The sequence below is a fragment of the Pipra filicauda genome, unplaced genomic scaffold (assembly GCF_003945595.2).
Source record: "Pipra filicauda isolate LSUMZ 115617 unplaced genomic scaffold, ASM394559v2 scaffold135_size2527700_pilon, whole genome shotgun sequence".
In the NCBI taxonomy this organism is placed as follows: Eukaryota; Metazoa; Chordata; class Aves; order Passeriformes; family Pipridae; genus Pipra; species Pipra filicauda.
In genome coordinates this window covers 2,003,440-2,031,026 of record NW_024103829.1, presented here as the reverse complement: position 1 = coordinate 2,031,026, position 27,587 = coordinate 2,003,440, and the positions used below count along the sequence as shown (strand labels likewise).

Genomic DNA, 27,587 nt, shown 5'->3' with positions numbered 1-27,587 from the left:
AAGATCTCTTCCAGACCTTGACTGCTTCTACATCTATGCAGATATATTTCCCCTATTACTTAGCAGCAAAGCTGCTTAACTTATTAGAAAACAAATTCACCAGAAAATATAAAGAGGCAAAATATGGACTGAACAGCTTCATCCCAGTTCCCTAACTCCTGCAGTCAGTCAGCTAGCAATTCCCCAGGTCAAATCTGTCTCTTTGCATCTCTGAGAAGTCCATCCTATCTCTTCCCTTGTTCCATCACCCCCAGGGCTTCTTTTAATTCACTTCCTTGGATTTGAAAGCTCGAGAAAACCAGCAGTATCAGTGCTAGTAGAGGAGAAAATTGTAGCTCAGAGAGGAGGGAGAAAACCCCCTCCCTTTTATACTTTAGAGCCCTGTGATCCCCTTCATCGTGTGACATTGCTGGTGCCAAAGCAATGCTTCGAAGGAGTAAATGATTTTGTCAGCCTGGTTGCATCCTCCACAATTCACCCACTCTCTCTCTGTGCACCATTATCCTCATAGTGATATACTGAAAAGCACTGATAATTCACCTGATTTTGCACAAACTCTTCAGTTAGGCTGTTCTGATAGGTGAGGGCATGGTAATTAAGAAGGTGTGCAGGAACAGGCTATAAGGCTTGTCTCATCTTCAGGAAAATACCTGATGTCTCTAAATACCAGCTGCATGGAGGAGACCTATCAGTTCCTTAACACTATTCGCTGCTGTCTGGTCTAGGTATCAGTCTGGCTATCGGACCTCACAAGAAGGAGAGCTTCTTCACAGTCCCAAACCTGCCTGATTAATCAGGCAGATTCACCTCATGACCAGAGACAATCTGCAAATGTTCACAGGGCTAAAAACGTGATCATTTCAATAATCAGAGCAGGACCAGTGAATCCCCACCAGAAACTTCCATCTGGAAAACATTTCATATATAAATATTTTTGTAGTGAAAATTATATTAAAAATAGTCCACTCGTAAAGAAAGAAACTACTTTCTGTCAGGCACAGAACTTTTCAAAAAGTGAAGAAGAAAATCCATGTTTTCTGTCAAACTCGATCTCTTCATATATCTTTCTTATCATTCTCTGGTAATTTTCCAGCTGGGCCAAAAATTCAGTGAACAACAGTGCCACTATGCACTGAACCTCACGATGGCATGTCTGCAGTGCTCCCATCTGAGATATGATCAGAAAATCCCATGAGTGGGTAGCTTTAAATTTTTTTTTCTATGCAGACATTATAATTTACTGAAGTAGCTAGCTGTTATGTTTGATGACCCAAGTAGTTTTTTGGCTACACTTCAGCAGCAAAGAATATACAAAATAAAGGGCTGGAAGTTGGCAGCTACCTTCTGACTAATCTTTCCTCCTCAACTGCCAGCTCCACCCACTTCTTCATATTTTGGGGAAGCTCATCAGAAGATGCTGAGAAACTGAAAGAGGCCTTACTATTTTCACTGTATATCTGGATGTTTAATAAAATTGTTACCTAACCTGTTCAGCATATTGCTATGTGATTGGACATTTCAGAATTAAAATGCAATGAACAGTCTACAGTATTATAGCCTCATTCAAATGAAAGCACTGTAAGATCTAGTGTTGGTGAGGCTTTTATCAATGACCCAGCTGTGAGTATTTGTGTTCCCAAAAAGATAAACTGAAAATAAATCACGTGAAATGTGGATGCCTCTGGCAGAATCAAAGGCAGAAGTCCTTCTAGGAACCAGAGGGGTTCTGACAGTACAACAATAAGAGAATGCAAATGTAATTCACATGCATTTTTAATGCCCACCCTTTACCTGGAGATGCACACACTGCTCACAGGTAAGAATTTGGGGTATCTATAAAATTCACACGATCTCTAGATTCTCTCATCTGAGCTATAGTTAAATAAAACAATTTGCAAGCATATTCAGATTTTAATACGGTTACAGAGACAGAGCATAAATGGCTAGGTGGCCAAGAATGGTGTGGCTAAGAATAAGTCTATCATGTTCTTACACTGCAGGAAAAGTGATGCAGATTTTTATAAATGCTACCTTGAAATGTAGAAATAGAGCTTCAATATATTTTTTTTCCAAACCTAAGACCTTAATTAGCTATTATGTATAGACAAAAAAATCAACACAACTACGATTTTATAAAAAAAAATTAAAAGTAAAAATAATTAAAAGAAAATTGAACTTGAAATAAATTTGGAAATCTGCACTTAAAAACATGAGAAAGATGTAAAAACAAACCAGTGAAAAAGCATTCTTCTTGCAATTTGTGAGACTGGGAAGTGCAGTGGTTTCTTACAGCACTTTGCTGGTTTCTTAAGAGTTTACATTTAACATATGTGGTTCATAACAAAGGATGTATTTAGGTCTCCTTTAAAGAAGCCTTTAAAATATTTATGTGGGTTTAAGTGTTCAGTAAATAAGTACTTGCTGTCACATTTTTCCCTCAACAATTAAAAGAATAGACCATTTCCACTAGCTATGCATACAAGGTGTCAATGCACAAACAAGTTAGTGCTGATTTATGCGTTACCACCCATCGGCACACCTGCAGCAATCGGCTGCTCCAGTGCTCTTTCAAACTCCATAAAATAGGAGGTAAGTCTGGTTTGCTACATCCAAAAGTGAAGAAATTCATATTAAGTTGAATCAGTCTGTATTTGCTGCAAGATCCAAAGATGCACAGGGGTAGTTACCATTCTGACACACTGTAATTTGCTATCCCATGGTAATTGGTTGGCATGTATGTGTTGCCATAACCATATATTAGACTAAGACTATATGAAGAGAGCAATAATTTTGCTTTTTGGGTTCTGCTGGCCACCTTATTTTGCATATTTAGCAGTTGCTACTTAACTTTGATTACTAGCACAGTTTATTAGAACAAAAAAAACCCCAAAAAAACAAAAAACCAACAAAAACCCCAGGGTGAACTGAGATCTAGAATACGGAAATGTGGCAAATGTGAGAAGTTTGGTGATGAAAACTATGTAAAAGTTTATGGTCATAGTTCTTAAAGTCAATGTGAATAAAAAGTTCAGAAACTATCAGCAGTGTTGAGGGTGTAGATTAAGATCATTTCAGAGCCCACTAAGAATTCTGCTAATGTACATGTTCCTTGCGGTGGATAAGGGAAAAAAACAGCTTGGAACACTTTATTCCCACATTTGCTCAGAATTTGAGATATTTCCCTAGCCCCCCTCCCCAGAAAGCACAGGAGGCTGGGATATAGTCCAGCTGCTGTCAATCAGACTGAAGAGCTGGCTCTAATTGTGATAGATTCAAGCATGTGCCTCTGCCTTTCTTGTCGAAGCTAGAACATGTCTGCATAGAGCCAGCTCTCCTACTATCAGCACAGTTCATAGCAGCAAACTCCGTACTTGCTCCTGAACAAAAATAAACAGTTTGATGGTATAACTGCATCTACACTAGGTTCTGCCAGGACAGCAGTTAGATGCCATTTTATTTTTAGTATTCCTAGCCTACATAAGTATGTGAGCAAGACTTTTAAATATAGACCTAGCCTTCATATTTTTCTTCATTAGAGCTCTAGCAGAATGCCTAAAATGTAAACCACATTACAGAATATGGAGAATATAGGCTACAGGAACAGCATATACTTACTACTTTTCGTCAGGTATAAATTTGCTGTCCTATTATTATTGTAATATACATTACATAAAAGAGAAAAAGCAGAATTATCTAAATCACATACGCTCAGTGCTTCACAAAATACTAAAATCGTATCACAGACAGTAAAATGAATGTCAAAGGTATTGTGTGTTTCAGAAGATCAACTTCTATAATTTACCCTACCATAAACATAAAATGGAAACTGGGGAGAAGTATCTGGAGGATAAATTTGGGGTTCTGCACAGGTAGTCAGGCTAGTAGAATTTGTCATTCTTACAAACTTTAGAATTTCATTTTGATAGACTGTTAATAATTTTTAAATTTTTCTGTAGGGGGGTTTATTTTTTAACATTGCCTCAAGGTCATTTTATCCCCACTCAATGATAACTTCTACATCTTAATATTAAAACAATAACTACCCAGAAAAGGGCATTTCCCAGGGAGTAATGACTGGCTGGGAGGAGTTGATGGCCTGAGGCACTGCTGAGGGCCATTAACCCTGGCCAGTTATTAATCTCCAGGAAGTGCCCTGCACCAAGGTTGTTGTTGCTATTTTAAGCACAGATCGAGGGGGGCGAAATGGACATCTTAGTGTACAGGTTTCTTTAACACATGATGCCATTTCCTTTGTTGTAGTTAATGGAGGACATTTCTAGAAAGAGGGAATGCTTTTCCTGATACCCAACCAGATTTGACAGATCATTTTGCAGCCCTCAGTAACTTATCAAACTGAGAAAACGGTTGGGTTTTTAAGAGATTGTCTTGTCCCTCTAAATAATAGTCTGCATATTCACACTTTAATAAGACGAACAGAAATATGCAACCCTTCATGTCACTGTCAGTAAAATTACATTCTAGAAATATCTTTTTAATCACGCTGTCTTTATGTTTAGGGCATTTCCTTTGTCAATACTCCTGCTTAATGATCGCTCACAAATCTCTGCAAAAAAGGAATTTTAGCAACAACTGCCAAAGCACATCCTGCTTCAGCTTCAGCTTCAGCTAGCCATTAAGGAGTTTGTCTTTTCCAATAATCAAGAGATTTGGGTCATTTTCTAGGAGATGGTTGGTGAAGTATTTCAGAAATGGCTTTAATTTTCTCCTAGTTCTTACCCTAAGGGTAAAGTTTTAAAGATGTTTTCATAGTCCTCACAGAACTGTGAAAATTGTTCTTTTTTTTGCAGGGATCAATAACTCACTTTTCAAATCAAAAGGATATTCTTAGCATATGTACAAATAGTCCTCTGCCTTACTATTTTTCAAACCTTAGCTGTGAAAGTAAAACAAACAAAATAAGTCATGGCTTTATAGCATGCATAGAAAGAAAGTACAGTTCTGCACTAAACTAGTTTGACAGGCTTCTCAACAAAGCAGTAGTTTCCAAGTGAAAAACATAAAAAAAGACCTTCTCACATTTGTCCTCAAGGTCCTAATTTGTCACCACAAACATGTACATCTGAATCATAAATTGATTGTAAAAATCTCACTGAGTTTACTATGTGATCTTATTTTCAGTTACAAATTGCAGTTTTCAGCAAAAGATATGTGCTGTCTTAAAATAAAATTCCCTCAAATTGATGATCAGAGTATGTTTCCATCTCTTTACCAGATCAATATTTAAAAAAATATATATAATCAAAAAACTCCAATGCAAATGTGGGGTTGGGACCAAACTTTGGGTTGTGGCAGTTGGGACCAAACATTATGACATGTACTTCATGGTCATTTGAAACACGCATGATCAGACACTGCCTCTGGGTAAATTTTTAGCAGACTTTCTGGTGTTTCTATATGTAGGATTGTCTGAAGTGACCCTCTGGAAATGCAGCCTTTCAAATCTTGGTGAACTGAAGACAGCATTTGAATTACAAACCCCTTAGCACATCATTTCAAACTAGTTCAAAATACACCTTCATCTCAGTTTCAGTTCAGGAAATGTAGTTACATGCTAATCAGGTTGTCAAAACACAGTACAGGAACAATGGTCCAAAGGTTGAGACAGGACTGGGAGGCAGGAGAGGGTTTCTGATCCTGGGTGCAAACCTAACAGCTCTTTATGCAATGGAAATCCATAAGAATGGGTTATGGAGCTCAGTCCTCCTTCTCTGACATGCACCAGCAGCATGTCTCTAGGTCAAGCTTAGAGCAGTATTTCCCTTGAAAATTCTCCCAGCTTTTAAGAAATCTGTGGCACAGGAATTCCCTGAGCCAAAGGTGATGCTTTCAAATAGCTTTTCCAGTAGGTTTTGCTCAACCTGTATGTACCTCTGGGACTGGCAATGCCCTACGAGAATGAGTTCCACAGCTGCAGAGCTACGTGATGAATTGTCTCCTATTGCTCATTTCCACCTCTCACCCTTCTGGTTCCAATCTAGAAGAATGTGAACTACACAGTCTATTTAAAATGTTAAAAAAAAAAAAAATCAACACGCTGGCATAGTGATGGGCCTTGCTTTGTTCTCTCTTCCTTTCCCAGAAATTCTGTTTGATATGCTTTATTTCAATGCTAGTCAGCATTAAGCTGAAATTTTCATAGTGCTCTCTACTGTAACCTCAGTATAGTTAGCTTACAATCCCTCACTGTACATATAAATTTAGTACTGCTTAATTCCATGTGCATACTACATTTTATCTTTAATTTTTTTTTTGGTAGTTCATTGGCCAGTCAGTGACTGAGTGCAAGATCCTTCACAACCCCTTACAGTCACCTCTCATCTTTATCTCCATACAATACATAGTATTATCAGCAAATTTTACATTCTTAAAATTCTCTCTCTTTTCCAGATTGGTAATAAACATTTTAAATAGCATAGAACACAGTACAGATCCCTAAGAAATCTTCCTAGAGCTCTCTATCCACTGTGAAAATTGAGTATTTATTCCTTAACATTGTTTCCCATGTCTAACTTGTTATTTATTCATGTAAGTTTCTTCCTCTAATCTTACAGGAACTTAATTTCTTTCCAACTCTTCAGTGGAGGACCCTATCAAATACTTCTGGAAACCCAAGCTCAATTTATCATCTGAGTCTCTCTTGATGTCCTCAAAAAACTTCTTTTTTTTTTTAAGGCAAAGCATACTACAAATGGGGTTCTTTACTTTTTGTTTGTTTGTTTTCTTTTTACTAGTTCTGTTTTTCAGAACAATTCTTACCAACTTGCATACAAGGATAAAAGATTTTAGGTCTGTAGTTCCCCAGATCTCTCCCAGAAAAGAGGTGTAACACTGACTCCATGTCACTTCTCTGCTACTTTTCAAGCCTCAAGCGCATCTGTTATAGCCAACATGACTATCAAAGTGGAAATGATGAGAATTTTCCTGTATTTTCTCTTTTTTTTTACTAACACCTAAGCCTCCAGGAGTGAAAATTTACAGCACCATATTTTGTAGCTCAGTCCCATCTCTATTAATATTCAGGTCATGTGAAGCTTGAACATTTTTTATACCTTGTGGAAGAGTCTTTCCCAGAAAACTTTCTTCCTTATAAGAAAATGCAATCTCAAAGACCCAATACATCAACATTTCTGTTACTAGGCTCTGTTTCTGTTCACTCTTCCTTGCAAATAGAAATTGCTGTACCTACAGAAATGGATAAGCACTTCTGGTGTAAATACACTGTGTAAATCAGAGTTCTTGCTGAATTCCTCCTTAGACTGCACATAGGAAAATGCATCCTACTGGCTCACAAACAGCTGAATCAGGATCAGAAGCAATGAGGACACCCTCAGGATGGGAGAGTGGAAGCTGCCCCGGAACATATAGAGGTATGTTGTTAATGTGTCTGCTGTTCTTTCATATCAGCTCTCTTCCCTCTCTTTTCTAGGAAGCATCTTTCTTTACTGTTTTTTATTCCTCCCTTTTTCTTGTGGTAAATGGAAAAGAAAAAAAAGGAACATGGTCATATGCTCCATGCTCCAAGGTCTCGTCTCTTCTACCCACCACAGTAGCCACTGGAAATTGAGGAGTTGTGACCATTCTGGTGCTCCACATTAGCTAGGGTCATGTGGTTTAGTTCCTGGGAAAGGTAATCCATATGAGTACCTTATCCCAACCTCATCTTCCCTTTTCAGCTAGGATTTCCTCTGATGTTAAGGGAATAGGCCTACTGCCAATTTTCTGTAGTGAAAGGGATCTTTTCCATATGGTGAATTTAACAACTGCTGTGTGGGCTTTTTCACCTCCTACTAAGCATCCACCTCATACCCAAGATGGCTTTAGGAAGTTTAAGCTGCAGCGATAACTTCTGGAGTTTTTTAATGTGATTTGTAGATCTGAAATTCAGATAAAGGAATATAGGTAGCTGTTCTGCACTGCTGGGAACTTCTGGGAGTATGCATTCCCAGCTTGTGGTTCCCTCCCCTTGTGCTCTGTCCTTTTCAGTTCATGTGGAAAAGCATTTGGACTTCCAGCAAGGATCCTCTGATAGGCCTGAGAATGCACAGCAGGTACCATCCCCATTCAGGTGACTATACACTGGTTGGTGTTGGCACCAAGTGAGGTCCACATGGGCATGGCCCTACCTGGTTGTTTAGAAATGTTTTATTCCAAGTTTGTAGGTGTTGAGCTTGTCAAGATGTCTGTGACTTATCACACAGATGCACAGCTCAGCAGGTATTTGGAGTACAAAGTATAATTTCGTTGTGATGGAAATGCAAAGCTATCTATATTAGCCCTAGGAAGAGCAGAACTTTTTATAATCTTAATCAAGTCAGTGACTGGTATCTAAAATGCAAATACTGTGTACTCTGTACAACATCTCACAGGTCTCTAAACATCCATTAAAAGCAAAAGCTGTAATAATACCTGCAAAAATACAGAGCTTATTACTAATACCTCTAGTGAGAAATCCAACTTTGACCTTCTCCTCACAGTAAAGCTGTGAAGTCTATGATTCCTCTGTATCTTAAACAGTTTTCCACCTAATGTCCCTTAATTTTAAGTCTCAAAGGAGATCTACAGCAATTTTAGATATCCTGGTCAATTCCTTTCAGTAACTAGATTACAAGGTCTACCATTAGTGCAGATTTAGTGAGGAAAAAGGTTTATATAAATAGATAAATTCTGTTCATAGTCTGTGGATGAAAACTATTATTAAAACTAAAGCTGGTCCAACACATAAGAGTGATGATCTCACTTCAGGGATTACTTTGGAAAACTAACCAAACCACTCCAAATAAACTATCCAAATAACTATTATTGCTGTTGCAAATCTATTTCTATTCACTTTATAACTTCACAAAATCTTTTTGAACATTGCATGTTTCTGCAACAAGATTTATTTATAGGAGCAAGGCACTCACGTATGCCTATTAAGGTTGTATTTTTTTCCCTCAGTAACACCTTATTTTTCCTATCCTCACAGAGTAGAATTAAACCAAATCTGGTTGTTTTACCTAAATTAGAAAAAAAAAATTTCAAACCAAGAACCCACGAGCACCCAAAGCAAACAAAAGTGTCATCCTTATTTCATACTTCTTTGGAAAAAAACCCTGCATAATATAAAACACTATTTACACCATTCCAGGAGATTAAAAAAAAATCCCAAAAAAACAACCACCAACAAAACCCCCACAATGCTACAAAGAAGTTGGTTACCAGCCTGGGATCCAGCGTTCTTTTCCCACACACTCTCTAGCATGGCTATTCCCGACAGGTGTTCCTGGGACATTCTGAACAAAATGTTGAATAAAAATATATCTTTAACAGTTTCAGCCTTGAAAAGCTGCTCTCTGCTGAGTAACTGTCAGAGAGACTGTCAGCAACATTCTGCAAGCAGCAGAACAAACATTAAGACAAGAGTTTTCAGCTTAGTTTTGGGGTCCAAGAGTACTTAATGTTTCTAGCAGAAGAGGTTTCTCAATTCAACACATTGTGACACTGATATCTCAATCACAGATTCAGTGTCACAGCTGACAATCTGGTATCCTGTGTACATTCCCCAGAGTCATGGAGAAGAGCAAATTCATTTGTGTTGAGCTTGGAGGCCAAAAAGTTACTTTTAAGACTTCAGTATACTAACATAGCAATGCTGAAAAATATTCAATTTGCCATCTTCTTCCTAGATCTCAGTTCTTTCTTGTAGTACAAATTTCTCAGACATTTGCTTGTTTGTGATGGACTTCTGTTAGCCTGGTAGGGAATGACATTTCCCCTGCAATCTCTTTTATGAAGTGTCCTGTCAAAGCCCTTTATTTGTACTGCTGTGACCTCCTGCACATGCTCAGACCCAAAGTAATTTGCATACTGAGGTTTTTCATTCGTTTGTTTACTTTATTATCATCTACAGGGCACCAGTTACCATTTTAAGAAGGTTTAGAAAGACTATTTGGCAACTGCATCCATCACCCTCTTACTGAACCCTCAGTTCACGTTTTTCTGCAGAGAAGTATTTTACCATTTTTAAACTTTGCTCTTTTCAAGCTTGTTCTCCCCAGTGAAAATGCTAAAGAGATTACCACTCCTTGCTTTACCAGCACACCAAGGTGTAGTGCCAATACCAGTATTCACAGTTCCCAGCACAGATAATGGCCGAACTGTAGCTATTGTAAAGTACATGAATATAAAATTTTAGCAGTAAGTTCTCCTCCAAGGTTTTACAGTTTTCTTTTCCACCTTCTCAGCCAGTTCCTACTTTTTTGTAGCCATTTGCTAAAGTAAAAGCAATTACTTTTTTCTGCACAGTTTTCATTCCTGATCATATCACTAGGTGAATTCTACTTGGTTAAATTCATATTTCTTAGGTAAACTAATTTCTTGAATATGCCATAAACTGCCATTTTTTCAGCCACATTTTGGCTGAAAGTACATCAACACACCATATAATCAGGTATCTCCTTGGTGTATGAAAGTGGGACTTACTGTGATATTAGTTCTTTTGCCCCTCTATCTAAAGCACTTTAAATACTGCATGTCCCAATTATAGCCTAGCCTTTTTTACATGCATTGACAACTTTATACCTTTCTCATCTGTGGTAGGTTGACCCCAGTAAGCAGCTAAGCCCCCACCCAGCTACCTGTTCATGTCCCACTTCCAAGTCTCCCCTCTGCCATTCCAAACCAGTCTAAGGAGGCCTTAGAAAGGGAGAGTCTTCCTATCTCACATCATGATGTTGAGGTAATACTTGTATTACATGGGAACAGCTTTTATCGGTCACAAATGTTTCTCTATAGCAGGGAGCAAAGAAAACAGATGACCAGGCTATGATTATGGTTTCAGTGATCAGTCCTCTCAAACAAGAGTAATTAAATTTGAGTCTTAAAAATCTGATTATTGATATTTTTCTTTCACTTTTTTCTTGAGTTTTAGACTAATATACTACTATATAAACAACTTTTTGGGGGAAGTGGGGATGCAAAATTTTTCAATAAGGTGTCAGCTTTATACTAATTAAGCAGTATTTTAACATTTAGGCTATGAAATTAAAAAAATAATTGTTTCATCTTTTCTCACTGTCAAGTTCTCAGTCTCTCCTACTAAAAAAACCCAAACAAAATCTATTTTCCAGTGATTAATAACTGCAGAGAACGAAAAGTCCTGTGGTAATAGATGGAATGTGTGGCCATGGCACAGAAAAATATACTTAAAAGACAATGTAAGGAAGATGTTTGGATATGACAGACAGTCCAGTACAAATACGTAAAACTACAGTATTTGGGAAAGTAAAGAAAAAGATGACAGACTCAATTTTTTCTCACTTTTGTAGTGCTCTGACTGAAAGGTTGTTTTTTTTGGTATATGCAAAAGCAGTTGACACAACATTTTTAAATATGCATCCCTTGAAAATCTAACAATAAGCAATGTTCAATAATATAAGCTTTAAATGTTCTCAGCCAAGTTTTTGAAGTAACATCTTACTGAGATGACTGAAGTACAAGAACGAGAACAATTAACTGGAAATCATTTTAACAGATGAATTTGATTTTAAAAAAATAATAAAAATTCCATTTTTTTAAATAATCTTGGACCTGTACTGTGCATACCATCTAATTTCTTTGTGTGTGTGTGTTTTCTGAAAAAATAGTAACAGTGACACTAAATTAACTCAATTTAAAAAATCTCAAATTGAAACAGCACAGCTTTTGGTAATACTTCACCAGTAAACATACAAAATCCAGACACCTTCTCTTTCTGCTTTTTCCTCTGCTTGGACTCTTACAAATAATTTAGTCCCTGCTGGTGGCACTGAAGCAAGTTTCTGGTGGTGGCAGCTTTTGCCCTAGTCCTCTTGGAGTGGATTCCGAGTCAAAGGGAGAAGAAAGTATAAGAGAAGAGTGGGAAAGACTGCCAGTCAGAGACAACTGAAAGCCACAAGCAAGAATCAGGAACCAGAAGAGCCAAAGAATGAGGCCACTCACTACAGGGGTGAAGACAGCACAAGGGAGATGCTAGTTCTGATTTATAGAGGCAACATGTCACAGTTAAGTGACACTACCACTGAGCTGTGACTGGTGGTCCTCTTTTGCACAACCTATTGCAAAATTTAGTTTACATCCTAGCCTCTATTGGGGGAATTTGGCTGCCCTTTCTGGTTTGCTTCTTCCCAATGGCACAAGATAGGATGCTGTTGTGTGATCATCTTCTAGTGAAGTAGCTATTTTGCTCATATTCCTTTCATCTGTAAGACAAAACTTACCTTAAATTACTTGTATTACACAGAAAAAGCAATTATGTGTAAGTTTCAATTTGCTTTTAAAATTTGCCATAGTAATTTTTTTACTGTAATCACTTGTATTCTCATCTGCTTGGCCTTCATTTGAACAGAATATGTCATCCTTTGCTTGTTAATTAAGTTCACCCAAACAGTTCTCAGAAATTGGTTTTGGTTTTAATAAAACTCACAAAGTTTAAAAAGCCTTTCTGAAGGAGTGAATGGACACTGGAGAAAGAAAATTCTGCAAGGTTTAATTATACAGAATATCTCAAAATAAGCACCAAGACACTTCTACTTAGTGAAAAAAATTTTGTTTTCAGTTAGCAACAAATTTACTGTTATAATTGTGACAGATCTTAGAGTTCACAGGCATGTTTTAAAAACCCCTGTAAGCAATGCCAAGGTCTACTGCTGGACTGCTTTCCCCATGCCCACACAGGCATTACCAACCTCAAAGATGCCACAGTAGCGGCCACAGCCAACATGCAGGATCTGAATTCACATTCTCAAAGTAATAACTCACATATAATGAGGGATGATCAGAAGATGCTGACCACAGGCATTGTGGAAGAGTGGGACTTCATCCCACACACGACACAAGGTCTCAGAAAATTCAAATCTTACTTTTGAAATGTTGCTAGTGCTTTTCCTCACAGAAGAGAATGGTTTGATCTTGAGTACAAAGCGCTGTGAGGGATTTTTGGTGAAGACTGCACTGGAATAGCATTCCCACAGCAGAAATGGTCAACAGTCTGCCTGCATGCAATATCCAGGATTTTGACAAAGGATGTTAAAATCAAAATCAGGGAATAAATCAAAATCAGGATATTATTTTTTGGTTCATACTTTCACTATGATGAAATAGTAAATAAGTAACAAAAAGAACAGTAAATAAAGTGACAAGAATCTCAGAAAAGAAACACACAGTCCATCCACAGCGGAGTATTAAACATTCAGCACTTAACTTTTACTGTCAATACGTTGTCTTTAAATTCTTTTATACTTGCTGATGTATACATTGAAACACAAGGAATAAGAAAAAAAAAACCCATATTATCTTCATGTCATAATATATTCAGGAACATTCACTTACTTTATTCATACCTGAACCATGGAGGTAACAACTTCAAGAGAGAAGATATGCAGGCTGTAGGATTTCTAACTTTATCCATTTGAGATAATGATTGAGGAGAATTTTACTTTCCACCTCATGGTTCTTATCCACTAGAACAGTACCTAAAAACCCTTATGCCAGCTAGCTGGAGTCATTGCTCCCAACTTTGACTATTACCTTTCCGACAGATATTCCCCAGAGCCAAACAAGCTCTAACAAAACTCGCAGTGAAGTTAACTTTAAGTATTGTTTTTTTCACCTAAAGCAGTCAATTGCTTATAAAAATATTATAAGTATCCTTCACATTTGGATTAAGAATGAAAAAAACCATATTCCCTTTATGATTAAAGTTAATTCACAGAAACAATTATTATTATAAGTTACATCTTTAAATATAATCTCAAATACAAAATTATTCACAACAGAATTGACAAGCATCCACACGGGGATCAACTCTTTTCCTTGATATTATCTCTTTGAATGTAAACATCAACCTAAGTAAAACATCAGCCTAAGTAAAACATCATGACTGTTCCCTGTATAACAGTCATTTCACAGAATTTTCTGTCATAAATATATTTGGATGGGTCATTCTGGTTTTTAGCAACTTACTCGCATGTCAATAAATCAATTTGCATTCTATTTAATAAATACTAAATATCTGAGTTTTCACAGGTTTATAAACGGGATATTCTAAATAAGTACGTTGCATCTTTATGATTAAGTGGCACTTACATGGTTTGGAAAGTCAGCCTTCAATTCAGCAATGCTTTTACACCAATATGCTGCTGTTTTCTCGCTGATCAGTTCAATGTTTAGAAAAGAGCCTTGGCCTGGGCCATACATAGGACCTGAAGTAGTTCCACGGACAATTCTTGGAGAAACATTGGTCACAATATCCTGCAAAACAGCGAATACTTTCAGACAAATTTTTCAAAGAGAGGCATATATCAACAATGTATATAATATAAACTTAAATGCACCAAGTGTTTTAAAAATCTACTATTATTATGAGTAAAAGCTACAACTGTAGGCAGTTCTCTAAAACAGGAGATTCTCTAATTAAATTCTTTACATCGAGGAGAAAAATGTTTCCTGTGTGTGTGAAGTGGTATGATAACTACCAAGAAAATGCCAATATGAGGAACCTACAAACTGCCATACAAACTATCATTCAAATGATGCTTCTGTGTTGGGCAGAGGGCATGTAAGACTTTGTGTAGAAACTTGTGTAGGCCTCAGTCATGTAACAGTATACATGTGAACTATCCTCCCCAAAGATGATCAAAGTCCATGTCCTACACTCACAGTGAGGTGCTGCTCACCAGCGTCTCTGTTGCAAAGGCACAGGCCAGGCACCAGCAAAAGTACATCAAACTTCACAAATAAAACCGTACCATTAAAAGAGATCAAAATCAAAAAATAAAACAAAAAATAGTGAAGAAGAAGATTAATATTGTAAAGCATGACATTTCTGAAGGTCACTGTGAGGTCAGCAAACAATTTTGAAACATACAGTAAACACACAAAATGTTGACTTGTTTAGCAGTCCTAATTAAGCTGCGATGTCACTAGATATATATTAACAAAGAACTGTAAATTCTGACATTATTTAAAACTAAAGAGAAACATGGATGGCAAAATGTTCCTTTTGCCAATTTCCAATTAAAAATAATTTTGAGTAAAGGTCATTTATTTACAAATGTATCAGACTTATTTGTTTAAGTACCCCTCCTCACCATCTTGTCATTTTTAGTGAGATAACATGAACCTCCATTAGTATATAGCAATTAAGGTCAATTTACATATTTTAATTAAGAACCATCCCATATAAAACAATTAGGGTAATAGGCATACTAACTGGATTTCATAACATTTGGACGTTTTTCCAGCTAGATAGACAGGAAACCTTAATTAGCATTAATTAGCACTGATCTGCATATGTTTGATAAGGCATACCCTTGCCACAAAAGATTATTTATTCCTGAATCTGCCAAATGCTGCAGTTACAGAGGATAAAAGGACTTTTCTTCACATTGTATGTAAATTTGAGGCAATCTTAATTTGCTTATAAAGTTGAATTAATTATTATACAGTAAATATGCACTAATATTTTATATAGATAACTATATGTCCATTTACATATGTAAAAATCATACAAAGTAATCTCCCGAGTTCATCTATTTGCAGACCTAATAAGTCTGAAACATAGACATCACATTAATCCTCAGTTTTCCTATTATAATATTTTCCTTTCATCACAAAAGTTTTACGTCCCTCTCAACGGTTAAGTTATATTTTCAGAAAAAAAGAAATTCAGAACTTTTTCTGAATTTATGCAAACCAAAACTATACACCAAAGTATATATATATATATATTCCCTTCACTTCCAAAACAAATCTCAAAAATTGCAGCATATGCAGAACCATTTACATCAGTTTGCTCCACATTATCCTCTTGACCATTTCACTCCTTTTAAATTGTCTCTGAGGAGCTTGTAGTTTGACTTCATTGTAGAAAGCTATTCATGCACACTGGCCATCACCCCAGTATGAGAACACACACAAAGTCAACAACTGAAATGCTGGCAATCTCACCTGAGTCCTTCCAACACAGGGTGCATGTAAACATGTGCTAATGTGATTACTTTGACCATCCTGCAAGCAACCACAAGCTGCCTTTTCCCATGCACCAAAGCAGTCAGAAGCAATGTAGCTACAGTAGTATGGCACTAAGCCTGAGCTAACAGCCTGTCAGCTGGTGGGAATTATTACTTTTGGGTTTAGTGCGAATGATGATAATGCACATGGGTCTGACTTTCATTTTGTGGCTTGCTTGTGGACATGTGTTTGCCAGATAATGCTTGGAGCCACTGATGGTACTGTTTGATATCTTACTACGTGCAAGTCTTGGTGTTCTTCCAGTGACTTTCATTTTACTACAGGTAAGAATTCAAAGACTGAGATATTATAGCCTAGATTATACCTCTTGTGGGCCACTCACAAAGTCCCAGTCTACTTCCACGCAAAACCACTGAAATTTTTCTATCTGCTTTCGGTCTCCAAAGGAACAGAGACCTTTGCTTAGACTCTGTGACTGCTGCTGAATCCCCGTGGCTTTGATTCACTCTTTCCCAGAGCTCAGTCATAGTCAACATCTGAGCAACAATTTATCTCTCCAGAATCCCACAAAGCTGAATCAGGAAATGCACAGACTTTGCAAACTATCTCAAAACCAGCTATTTTTCACTTTAATGACCACAGGAGATACACAGAGACATATGAAATAGTAAACACACGTTCATCTCTCTGCCTGCATTTCCTCACTGTTGAATTTTCCTTGAGATTTTGTGAGATCCCCGTTGTTGCTGTGAGATCTTCATCTCCCATTCCCCACCACCTGCTTCTTCAAATGGCGGCTTCCACTGCCTCCCTACTGCCACTGTGTCACAAGAACCCTCTGGTGTGTCCATGCATCACTTTATCTTTCCTGACCAAGCTGTTTCTGCTTCCTAAAATCCTTCCTGGCTTTCAAATCCAAACATTACCACCTGGCTGCTTTGTGTTAGTTCATCCCAGGAGGGATATGCCTGTCCTTATTTAAGATCCCGGTCCTCAATTGCCATTCCTAGTTAAGAGTAAACTAGATGGAGAGAGTCTGTAATGACTGACACGCTGGCACTCCTCCTGTCTCGTTAGCACATGACAGCCCCAGACACAGGGAGACTCACAGTTCATGGAAACAAAATGGAATTTATAACTTATGTGATGATTCAAGGAAACTGTCTATGTACATACGAGAATAAAATCACACAAGTGACAGAATAGAAAATTGTCTCTTTGAGATGAGTGTGAAATACCTACTTGCCTTACCAACATCTTTGTCTTCTGTCTCCTGCCACAGCTATGAAAGCTGAACAGGGAGAGAGTTAGGCAAAGGATCTACTGGCAGGCTTAGCCAACTTCATGGCCCTTGGTCTTAGGAGTGAGTTTTACAGAATACCACAGGTTGTTTCACTAAGACAGGAAATTCTGGTGGCTGGCCTATTGCTACTGTTGTCTCCAAAACCAGTAGGTAAGGGCAGAGCAGCTGAAATGGCCCAAGTGCTCCAGTCCATGGGTTTGTGACAGACCACCTTCTGGTGCTTTAATTGAACACTGACTTTCCCTGTTTGTAGGAACTGTAGGTCAAATGCTGGCACTGTCTTTCCTTTTCTGAAACCCCAGAACTTTTATCCCAACTATGCACACAACCTTTTTATTGTTAATAAAAATTACTGTTTGCATAAAAAGCCATAAGAGAACTGGAGTGAGAAACCTGACAGGAAGTACTTCAAGGTTTGAACCTAAAAACTTTACTGATTCTAGGCAAAGCTGACTGTTACAAAGAGATGACCTGAGCAATGAGTTGGTCTGGTCCCTGCATGCAGTTGAAAGTAGAGGTCCACATACAGGAATAGAAGAATGTCTCCAATCTCCAAAACAAATCAAGTACATAACCTCCCCAGGCAATGGAGACAATGAACAGTCCTTGGGAAAAGTAGAACAAAACTTTCATGTACTCTGAAGAAGACCAAGGATAGAAGACTTTTAATAAAGAGCAAGTAGGGGAGAATAAAGCTTATATCTTTCAACACAAAAAGACAAAGCTATGGAAAAAAACCCAAACCTAAAAAAATCATTGGCAAAGATAACAGAAAAGACCATATCAAATTACTTTGTTTTGTGGGGAAATATTGCAAATTAATGTAGACTTGGGGATCAGGGGAAATGTATTCAGTACTAGGTTAAAGCAAAACAACCTGGAAGGGGAAAGTTAATGTAAATAAAGAGAAACAGTGACAACAAATGGAATCAAGGGTGTGAATCATGAATGTTTCAGTTGCTGAATTTCTTGCCTTGCCTCAAAAGCTTATTCATTTTTTCAGGAGAGCACACCAGAAACAATCTCAGGACATCATCAAGAAAAGTGGTGTTACATAGATAAAAGCACCAATATTGTGCTGCTTTTGGATTCCCCTCTTCCATGTACAACCAATTCTGGTATTCTAGTAACTTGAGACTGAGTTAATTTGCATTACACATATATTTCTGTTCCTGTTGATTAATTAATTAACACACTGAAAAGACGACCCAAGGCATTGATCAGGCCCCATTTGCTCTAATAATCTCTGAACTCTGCAATCAGATCATTGAGTTCTAAACTACTTAAGTCTAATGGGCTGGGAGATTTGAGAAAACATTTTAAAGATAAAGCCCAGACTCTCAGCAGTTTTTAGTCAGCTAAATTTAAATAAAGGTATATATCAATACATCAGTCCATACCTTACTAGTCATTCTGAAATTTGTTTTGCTTCGCGCTGTCCACATTTGCAGCTAATAATTGCCACAGATTTTTGTGTTGTAAAAACACAACCATCCTGCCTAAAATGAGTGATGAAAGCGTGTTTGGGCAGCAGGGACATTTTGAGCTTTAGGGGATCTGAAGGGTTGTTGGGCACAGTGTTAGATCATGCGACAAGTACAATCATTGTGTGTTTCTCCTAAACTAATCAGCAGAGAAATAATTCACATTGTGAATATTAAAGTTGTCTGTCATCTAAGGACATGGAAGTTAATGACACGCAGAAATTAATCAAGCCATTCACCTCTCTCTCAGAATTATTGTTTTAGGGGAACCAAGAAGACAGCTCTTCATTAACAGAGTTTGCTTATTATTTCATAATCATATCTCCTAGAAACTAAAAAAAAAAACACCACAAAATTTGGAGTAAAATGTGTTAAGAGGTCAGTTGTAGAAAAGCAGTCTCCTAAGAGGTATACCACCTCATGCCTACTCCATTGATGCAGCTATATTAGGCAAATATAATAAAAGGAAAAAAGATAAATGTGTATGATTCTTCATATCAAAGCTCTGATGTGTTTCTATTGATTTGCAGAGCTCGAAACATTCTTTTTCTGTCCATTTTTTAAAAAATACTACAGCTAACAATATGTTAATGAACACTTGAAATAACAAGGTTGCTGTGGGGAAAAGACTGGGGGTAAAATTAAAGGAAACTGGAAAGTTACAAAAATTTCCGTCAGCATACATGCTAAGAGGGGGATGAAATGGACGATGGAGCAGAGTGGAAAGTTACAGAAACAGCTGTAACAATATGGAAAATTATAGAGAGAAAATGCAATTGGTGCTCCCTGGATGGAGCAACTTCCCACACATGCTAAGGGGGACTAAATGAAGGATGGAGTGGAGTGGAGTGGAGTGGAGTGGAGACACTGCAGCCAGGCTCTGTTGAAATCCTCACAAGAGGGGGAACTTGGTGATACCTTGTAGCTGATAAACCACATAGCACCTGTCAGCCACGGGAGAAAAAAGATGTCTTGCTGTTGAACCAGCAACCATGGCGAGATCACAGATGTAACACTAATGCACACCTCCATCCCAAGGGTGACCTCAAGATGTAATACTGATGTTACCCACCTCCAAGGTATGACCACCCCCACTAAACATGATATGACTGGAGTCATAAATATCTGCAGCACAATTAAGGTTTCAAATGAGACTTTTGGATTTTAAAAATACATTTAATCATGCTATAGCAAGTGTTAACATGAGTTTTCTTCACTCTGAGAGGCTTCCAAGAAACACAGAGAACTTGTCTAGCACAGTTGGTCCCCAAAGTCAATGAAAGTCACTTCATACTTCAAATTAAGCTTTTCTCCTCTTTAACTTATGAAAGCAGATAGGAATTAGTGACCATTGTCAGTTTCTTTTCATTAATATGAGAAAAAAAGATTAAACACAATGAGTAGATTACTATTTCTAACAAAGTTAATTTATTTGACCTTTCTTTCTTCTAGGGAGGGAGGGCAATATACTTGCCAAGTGGACTATGTGTCTGCACATTCCTGGGGTTGCTGCTCACTAAATGTCCATGTGAACATCAAAGCAGCCACAGTGGGCTCTTTGTGGAGGACACATGTAAATAAATACCTTATAAAGGTAATTTTAGTCTAGTATGTCAAAACAGCATATTTAAAGTTAGTAGACAGTAAACTGCAATGTAAAAAACCAAACCAGATGTAAGGTTCTACTTTACTATATTCAGTACACCACCTTCTTTAATTGAGTAACAAAGTACTGTAACTGAAAAACGCAGTTATTTAAGCAAAATATGATGTGCTTTTCTTCACGAATTTTCAAAAATATATTGAAAAGGCTGTATGGATTTCAAAATCTACTATTTGTGAAATGTTTTTAGAGCTTATTTTCTAAATGCTTTAATCAACCCCCCAACACCCAAGATTCAGTTTTCCCTGCAGTCTTCACTAATTATAGCAGAACTTTATTTCAATTTCACCTATGTAAAAAAATGGAGAAGGAGACATTGCCTTTTTCTGCCTAATATCACTGTAGTTAAAACATTCTGGAAATCTGGCTCACTGCTGTTTGCACACCCTCATAGAATGGCATCACAGACTTATGTCCTTGTAATTCCCTGCCAACTCTCACTCAAGGTCTTGTGATGATTTGCCTCTTCTGTGACTCAGCTGTCTAGCCAGACTGTGTCTAGTATCACCCCTTCTGGAGTTTTAACCATCCACAAAAGGCAAGTGAAACCTGAAGCAACAATACCGCTGCACACAGCACTGTTCCTATACATCCCTTCTGACTTGTTCCTCCTCACCTCCTCCATCAGAACTGAGACATGCTACATATCTGTAGCGTTTCTTTTATGAGGCCCAAAGCACTGAATTGCTCTCCTGAATTTCTCCAAGCTCAGAATTTTTTCCAGCTGAACTGGAAGATACATCCACAGCAAGGACCTCTACAAAGACAAAACCATTCCAACAGGTTTAACCATGAAGACCTTATCTGCTAGAGTAGGATTTTTACAACACATACCAAGACTTAACAAGACTCTGGTTCATGGAGTAAGGCAAATAAATTTGCTTGTGATTTCTGCCCAAGGAGGTTTGATGTAGCCACTGGCACCTTCCAGTGCACAAACCACTATGTTGCACACAATGCTGCCTGTTGAATTTGTAACACTTGCATTTCGTATTTTATTTTAGTGAGGGAATAGGCCAGACTTTATTCTTCCCATATAAGTATAAAACCTCATCAAAATCCATTCCTCACTCTCTCCTCTTCCCCTCAGTGCATACAGAGGCATTTTTTTAAAATTAAAACCACCTTGACAGAAAAACTTATCTCAGAACATCCCATCATGCAGAAACTGCTCTAATCTCTCCACCACCAGATATGAAATGTAGTACCATAAAGACACCTCCTTTCTTTCATTGCTTTTGAGAACGAAGTCTACACCTAGCCCTCCCTCTCCTCTTCATTGCTTTCCTTCTCTTGAAGTCAGATAGCATAAAATGATGTAAAATAATTATTTTTAAGTTCCTTCACTAAAATAAGAACTGAATTGAAAAATATAATATTTCCTCAGCCTTCCAGCATTGTTTGCATTGGTGATTTAAAGTGTAAGTGTTCTGATCTTTCCACTAGTACAGAACAGATCTTGAAAAGGAACCTTGCTGTAACTTGCAAATTGTGCTTCTTCAGCTTTTACATACAAGATCTAGTATATTATAAAGGGGAAAAAGATACCTTAAAAATATTCTTATCTGTCTTTTGATGTCTGTTTGTCCTATGTTTGCAAAGATGAAAGTACTCAAATCTTTACTTATTTTGTATTCAAGAAGTCTGGAGTACAAACAGTGCTTGTAAATCTTTGTTAATATTCTACTCTACTTCTTGACTCACTAAGCCGAGTTATGCAAATTATTTTTTTAAAAACCAGACCATTTCCTCAAAAATGCTTTTACAACACTAAACTGTCCCATTTGTGTTTATTAAGCTAATTTAACACTACAGCTTCAGCAAGTACGATGGCTTTGCAAATCACTAAGTTAGCACAGAAGACTGCAGCCCCATAAGGGAAAGAGCAATACGTCAGGACTTTGGAGAAAAACTGCCAAACCACTCATATTGTGTGAAAGAGAAACAACAAGTTAGAGGTTTAGTTACTATACATCTGATGTTTTTCTATACTGTCTCATTAATGCTTTAAGATTTAACCGTGAGAATGCATGAGAGACTTCAAAATTTACGGATGTCAAACTTAATTTCTACCCAAGCTTTTATCATTGCTGCTTGCTCAGCACACCACCTTTCTTACTAATGCAATTCGCAGACAGTAGGTCATCAGTACTGACGACTTGTGATGAAGACAGCAAAATTCCAAGCTCTTTAGATAATCTTACTGAATCAGTGTATTAAAAAAAAAAATTATTCTCTTTACCTTAGAATAATTGTGCAACATTCCCATCCTGCTGCAAGCCAAATAGAAATGGTTTGCTGCCCTTGCTCAAAACAACAGCTGTCCCTCAATCTTTGTCATATATGATGGTTTGTCTAGAAGTCCTAATACTATAAACTAAAGCTCCCTAAAATAAATTAGGAGATTCAAATACAATACAAATTATGAGTAAAAGTACAAAATAATTAGAAATTAGAATGGTAACTATAATGTTTATGTCAAATCTACAAATATTTTCTAGTTGATTTATATATTTCACAAGAAAATTAAGTTCTGATCTTTGTTTACAATTACATTCACTTGAGCAGTTTAAAAACCCCCACTTTTTATAATGCAAGGTCATAATGATTAAAAATTAAAACAATCAATTTAATATTTTTTTTATTTTTTGACATATTTGTTTGTTTTCTGGACATCAGAACATAAGGACATTTTTACCGTAATTACAAAAGATAATTTTTAAAATGTATTATGTCCTACAGCACTTTGCCTTGACAAACAATTACTAGATACTGCATTGAACAGAATACAAAAAGCAATCTTTATCACAAGGTTAAAATTAGTCTTTGAACAAAAGATGCTTTCAAAACAAATCCAAACTCTCATCAGCTTTGTATCAGTTTCTCTGCAAGAGACAGGGAAGTGAGGAATGGAGAGAAGAGAAAGAAAAAAAAAACCCTGAAGGGCATTTGAAAAATTTCTTGCTAATGTTCACACATTTTATCAGTTTTCTGATAAAGGTGTAAGCAGTAGGACACGATTAAATTTCTGCTGTCAAACTGCATTGTGGTCAGAAACTATACTCACCAAAGAAGGAGAAACAGACTTACAGTTCTCGAGAGAAAATTGCATCTCTATGCAGACATTCACTTTTGGATCTGTTTTTGCATTTCAGGGTTATTGGTCGGACTTGATAATCTTAAGGGTCTTTTCCAACCTAAATGATTCTACAATTCTTAGATCTCAGTGTTTTGATATAGTAAACTACCTAATCAATGAATGGTTGCTTTAGGCGATTGATGAGAAAAATGTTCAGTGTCTCAAAACATTAATTAATTTTCAGTAAGAGGTCACAAGAACAGAAAACCATGTTGCAAATGTTGCAATGCTAATGATTTGAAGAGAACAGAATGGAATAAAATAGCAGTACGTGGGTAAATAAAATATCTGCATGGAGTGCAGCTTTTGATCTGTATCCTAAACTGAAATTTCTTTGCCATGGCTTCTAAGGACCTTGTGTACCTTCACAAAGGTGGAAAATTAATGCATAATAATTGAAATATACTACTCCAGTCCATAATGCTGACCCTTGGTACTACAGTGGATTTAGATTACAACAACCTAGCTTGCTTTAAGAGATTAATTATTTTACTGACATCTAAAAATATTAGCCCATTTTCAGCTGTCAAGGAATATCATCACCAAATCAGTAATCAAAACTTGTGAAATGTACTTAACTAACCACATAAAGGAGCAGCAATTCTTAAGATTTCTTTCTAGATGACCATTACTGAATGGTCCCATGAAATATTAATGAAAAGGCACTTTTAAAAGCATGAGTCTAAGAAAATCAGGCAAGAACCAACAGAAGTAAAACCTTGTAAAAAATCAAAACCAGTTAAGACCCTGGAAAGAGACGGAAGAATTACATGACATGTTTGCAGCAGCAAATTTGAAAGAGTCACTAAAGCAGTCACGCTTACTTAGGAGAATACAAATTCTCTTTTTGTACTTAAAGAAAAGACCAAATTAACATAGTTTTTTTCAAACATCATCATTGAGAGAACTCAATGTTATTTTCTTTAATACTGTTTTCTAATTGCTAAAGGAAATACTATAATAAGGCAATACAGCACCATCAGTAGCAGGAGGTTCCTAACAGGATGACTAAAAGTCAAGACACACAATACCACAGAATGAGCTCCTTTAGAAGAAAAATGCGAGAGAATTGCAGGTGGTCTCATAATTCTAACAAAATCCCTGACAGAAAGAGCAAACAATGAGAAAATGGGATCTTTAAAGCCCATAACATCTAGGATTTTGCACTCAATGTATAAACATGGAAATTAAACAAACAAAAACTCTAACACAGCAATACTAATGGCTGCTAATTAAGCATGTAACTTCACACTTGAAAAAAGCAAAGAGGTAACTATTTATTTAAGAGACAATACTACATAGATTAACAAAGCTCCTGTCAACAACTCTGGACACCTGTACCAAGCTCACTTATTGCCTAATTAAATATTAACATGTCCTGATAGAATCTGTGGTATAATTTTAATTACTGTTCTCTCATAGGGAAGCCATATAATCAATGTATTTCTAGCTGTTCCTAGAGGCTGTTTTGTAAAACTCCATTAGTCAATTGTGAACCATCACTAAAATATTTTTCTTCAGATTTCTGTAAGTAAACCAAGACTATTATATTCTCCTAGGAGGAGGGGAGACTAGATGCCTCCTTTCAAGTGGAAAAAATATGATTTCATCAATAATCAAGAATAAAATCTTTTAACTATGATCCTATTTAAAGAGCTTTTAAAACTCTTGCACAAAGAATCAACATTAGGGAGTTACAGATCACCAAAGTTGTATTTAAATTTATGTATAATCCAAAATATTTTTATTACTGGATTAAGTAATTAGGATGAGAATCACATTACTCCCTTGAAGCATGTATTAAAATTTGCTGCTGGGGATGAACTGCAAATACTGAGGTACATCTTGTACCTACTAGCGTATTTTCTTTTTCCATTAGGATTAAGAATACTTAAATGCTATAAGCATTGATTAACATTTGTGTATATTTAGGAGTGAGAAATGCAAGGAAACAATATCAGATCTATTTGGGAAGCTATTTAAACAGTTAGTACTATAACTTTCAAAATATCAATTCTCCAGGTAGCACTAAATAATTTCAAGTCATAGATAAAGGGGTACAGGGAAGGTGGAAGCATCTAAGGGAATATTTTGTTTTACATTCCAATGATAATCTAGCCATAACACTTCTACTTTGATAACCTGAGCTCTTAAACATTAACTTTGTTTGAACATACTTCCTTTTATCTTTTTTGATCTAGAAGTCCTATAGAAGTCAAAGGGTCTTTTGGAAGAGCAGGGATTGCAAGGCTGAACCACTTACCATTCACAGAGCCTGATTATACAGAGATCTGAATAACATAATCATGGGGAAAAACAAACCCTGAAAATATCAACCCCTATGAATTTTAACTCAGCATGTGAACATCTTGTAAAAGATTCAAAACCAATTTTAATTCACTATTACATTTTAGACAGGACCTTTAAAATAGACTTTGATTTTTGCTAGAGGTATTGTCTACTTTAAAATCCATGAAAAAAATCTAGAATTTTCCTCTTTGTATTTGCTACCAGAATGAGGACGCACATTAGAGTATTGCATGCAAACTGTTAGATTTTATGTTCATAGACATAAAAGTAGTTGAACTACTTTTCAGAATAGATTTAAATTAAATTTAAAAAATCAAATAATTGACAAAATTGTTTTGAAATTACTTTCCTACGAATCAACTTTCAAGAAATCTCAAATCTTGTACTGCAAATTGAACTATCATTTTGAATTAATTACCATTTTTGTAATGACTAATGCATTTTTTCTGATCCCCTGAATCACGGAACAAACTCTCCTGGCATATTTTCATTGATAAGGATGCAGTACTGCTATGGCAGAAAAGCTCATACTGAACTTGGCGCATCATGTTTACATCCCAGGGAGTGCGTTTGAAAATACAAACCCTGGGTACACTGAGCTCAGGAAGGGCAGACCCAGCAGTCCAGATCTGCCATTACAGATCTGAGCACCTCTGAGAGCACCGTGTGATCTTCCATCAGTCATCACAAGAGGTGCCACACATAGGCTCCATAATCTAGAGAGGGATAGCTTTTTCCTCCTGAGAGCTTCACAGCAGAGATTTCCAGCCTGCTGGGCTGATTCTGCTTTTCCAGATTGAGCTCTTAATAAATAAACATTCAGTGTTTGCAGATGTCGTACCTTCTCTAACAGACAGAAATCCACACAGAGAAAAGCTGAAGTGCACACAGAATTTTTATGCCAAAGGACGAGCTCTGATTCCCATCTGCTTGTGGCAGACACAGAGGCCCCACCTCAAGTCCAGTTTTCCTCTGCAATCACCGGAAGTTTTCAAAGCAGTAGGTTAATCATTGGCTATTAACTTTTTTAAATGCCCGTGAAAAATGACACATTCTATTGGCTTTTAAAAATCAACCCTGTGGGACATAAAGCACAAATTTAATAAAGCAAAAAGAGCAAAGCTCATTACAATATTCTTTTAAGAACTGAAAGTAATCATGATACATGGAAATTCCTAACAGGACAATTCTCCTGTTTACCATTGAGGAAAAAAATTATTCTAAGCTGACCATGTCCTTTTTCATTAAATGTATAACAGGTCCCAAACCCCAGCCCTCTCTGGAGTCATTGCTCAGGTCTGTCAGTTAAGTAAATATGCTCATCAGAGGATCCAACAGGCACACACAGATAAGGTAGACATGAAGTCCATTCCCCTTGAAATCAATAGGAAGGTGGTTGTTAGACACTATAATTGAGTTAAGGTTTCATTTGGGAATCTGTGGTAAATGTCCCCAGTCTTACTGCCACAGGGGTGTAAGAAAGTATAGAACAGCTGTGGCTGGATCTCTGGCACCATTAATGGCAGAGCCAGCTGAGACCCACTACAAAAGGCTTATGCATGCTCAAAACTGGAATACGAAGAGTAAATCTGTCCTCTGTCCTAGAGAGGGCAGCTTGACCTGCAGGCTCTCTTTATTCCAGTAGAATATTGATTTAAAACTGCGGTAAGGATTCAA

General features: G+C 36.9%; 1 protein-coding gene across 2 annotated transcripts in view; it reads right to left on the bottom strand.

The window, feature by feature from the left end:
- Positions 1-27,587, bottom strand: part of DPYD (dihydropyrimidine dehydrogenase) — a 338,238-nt gene that overhangs the window by 117,235 nt on the left and 193,416 nt on the right. For both annotated transcript variants that reach the window (XM_027740750.2, XM_039378355.1), the window contains one exon: positions 14,125-14,289. In XM_027740750.2, the coding sequence (XP_027596551.1) occupies positions 14,125-14,289 (165 nt within the window). The remainder of the gene's footprint in view (positions 1-14,124; positions 14,290-27,587) is intronic.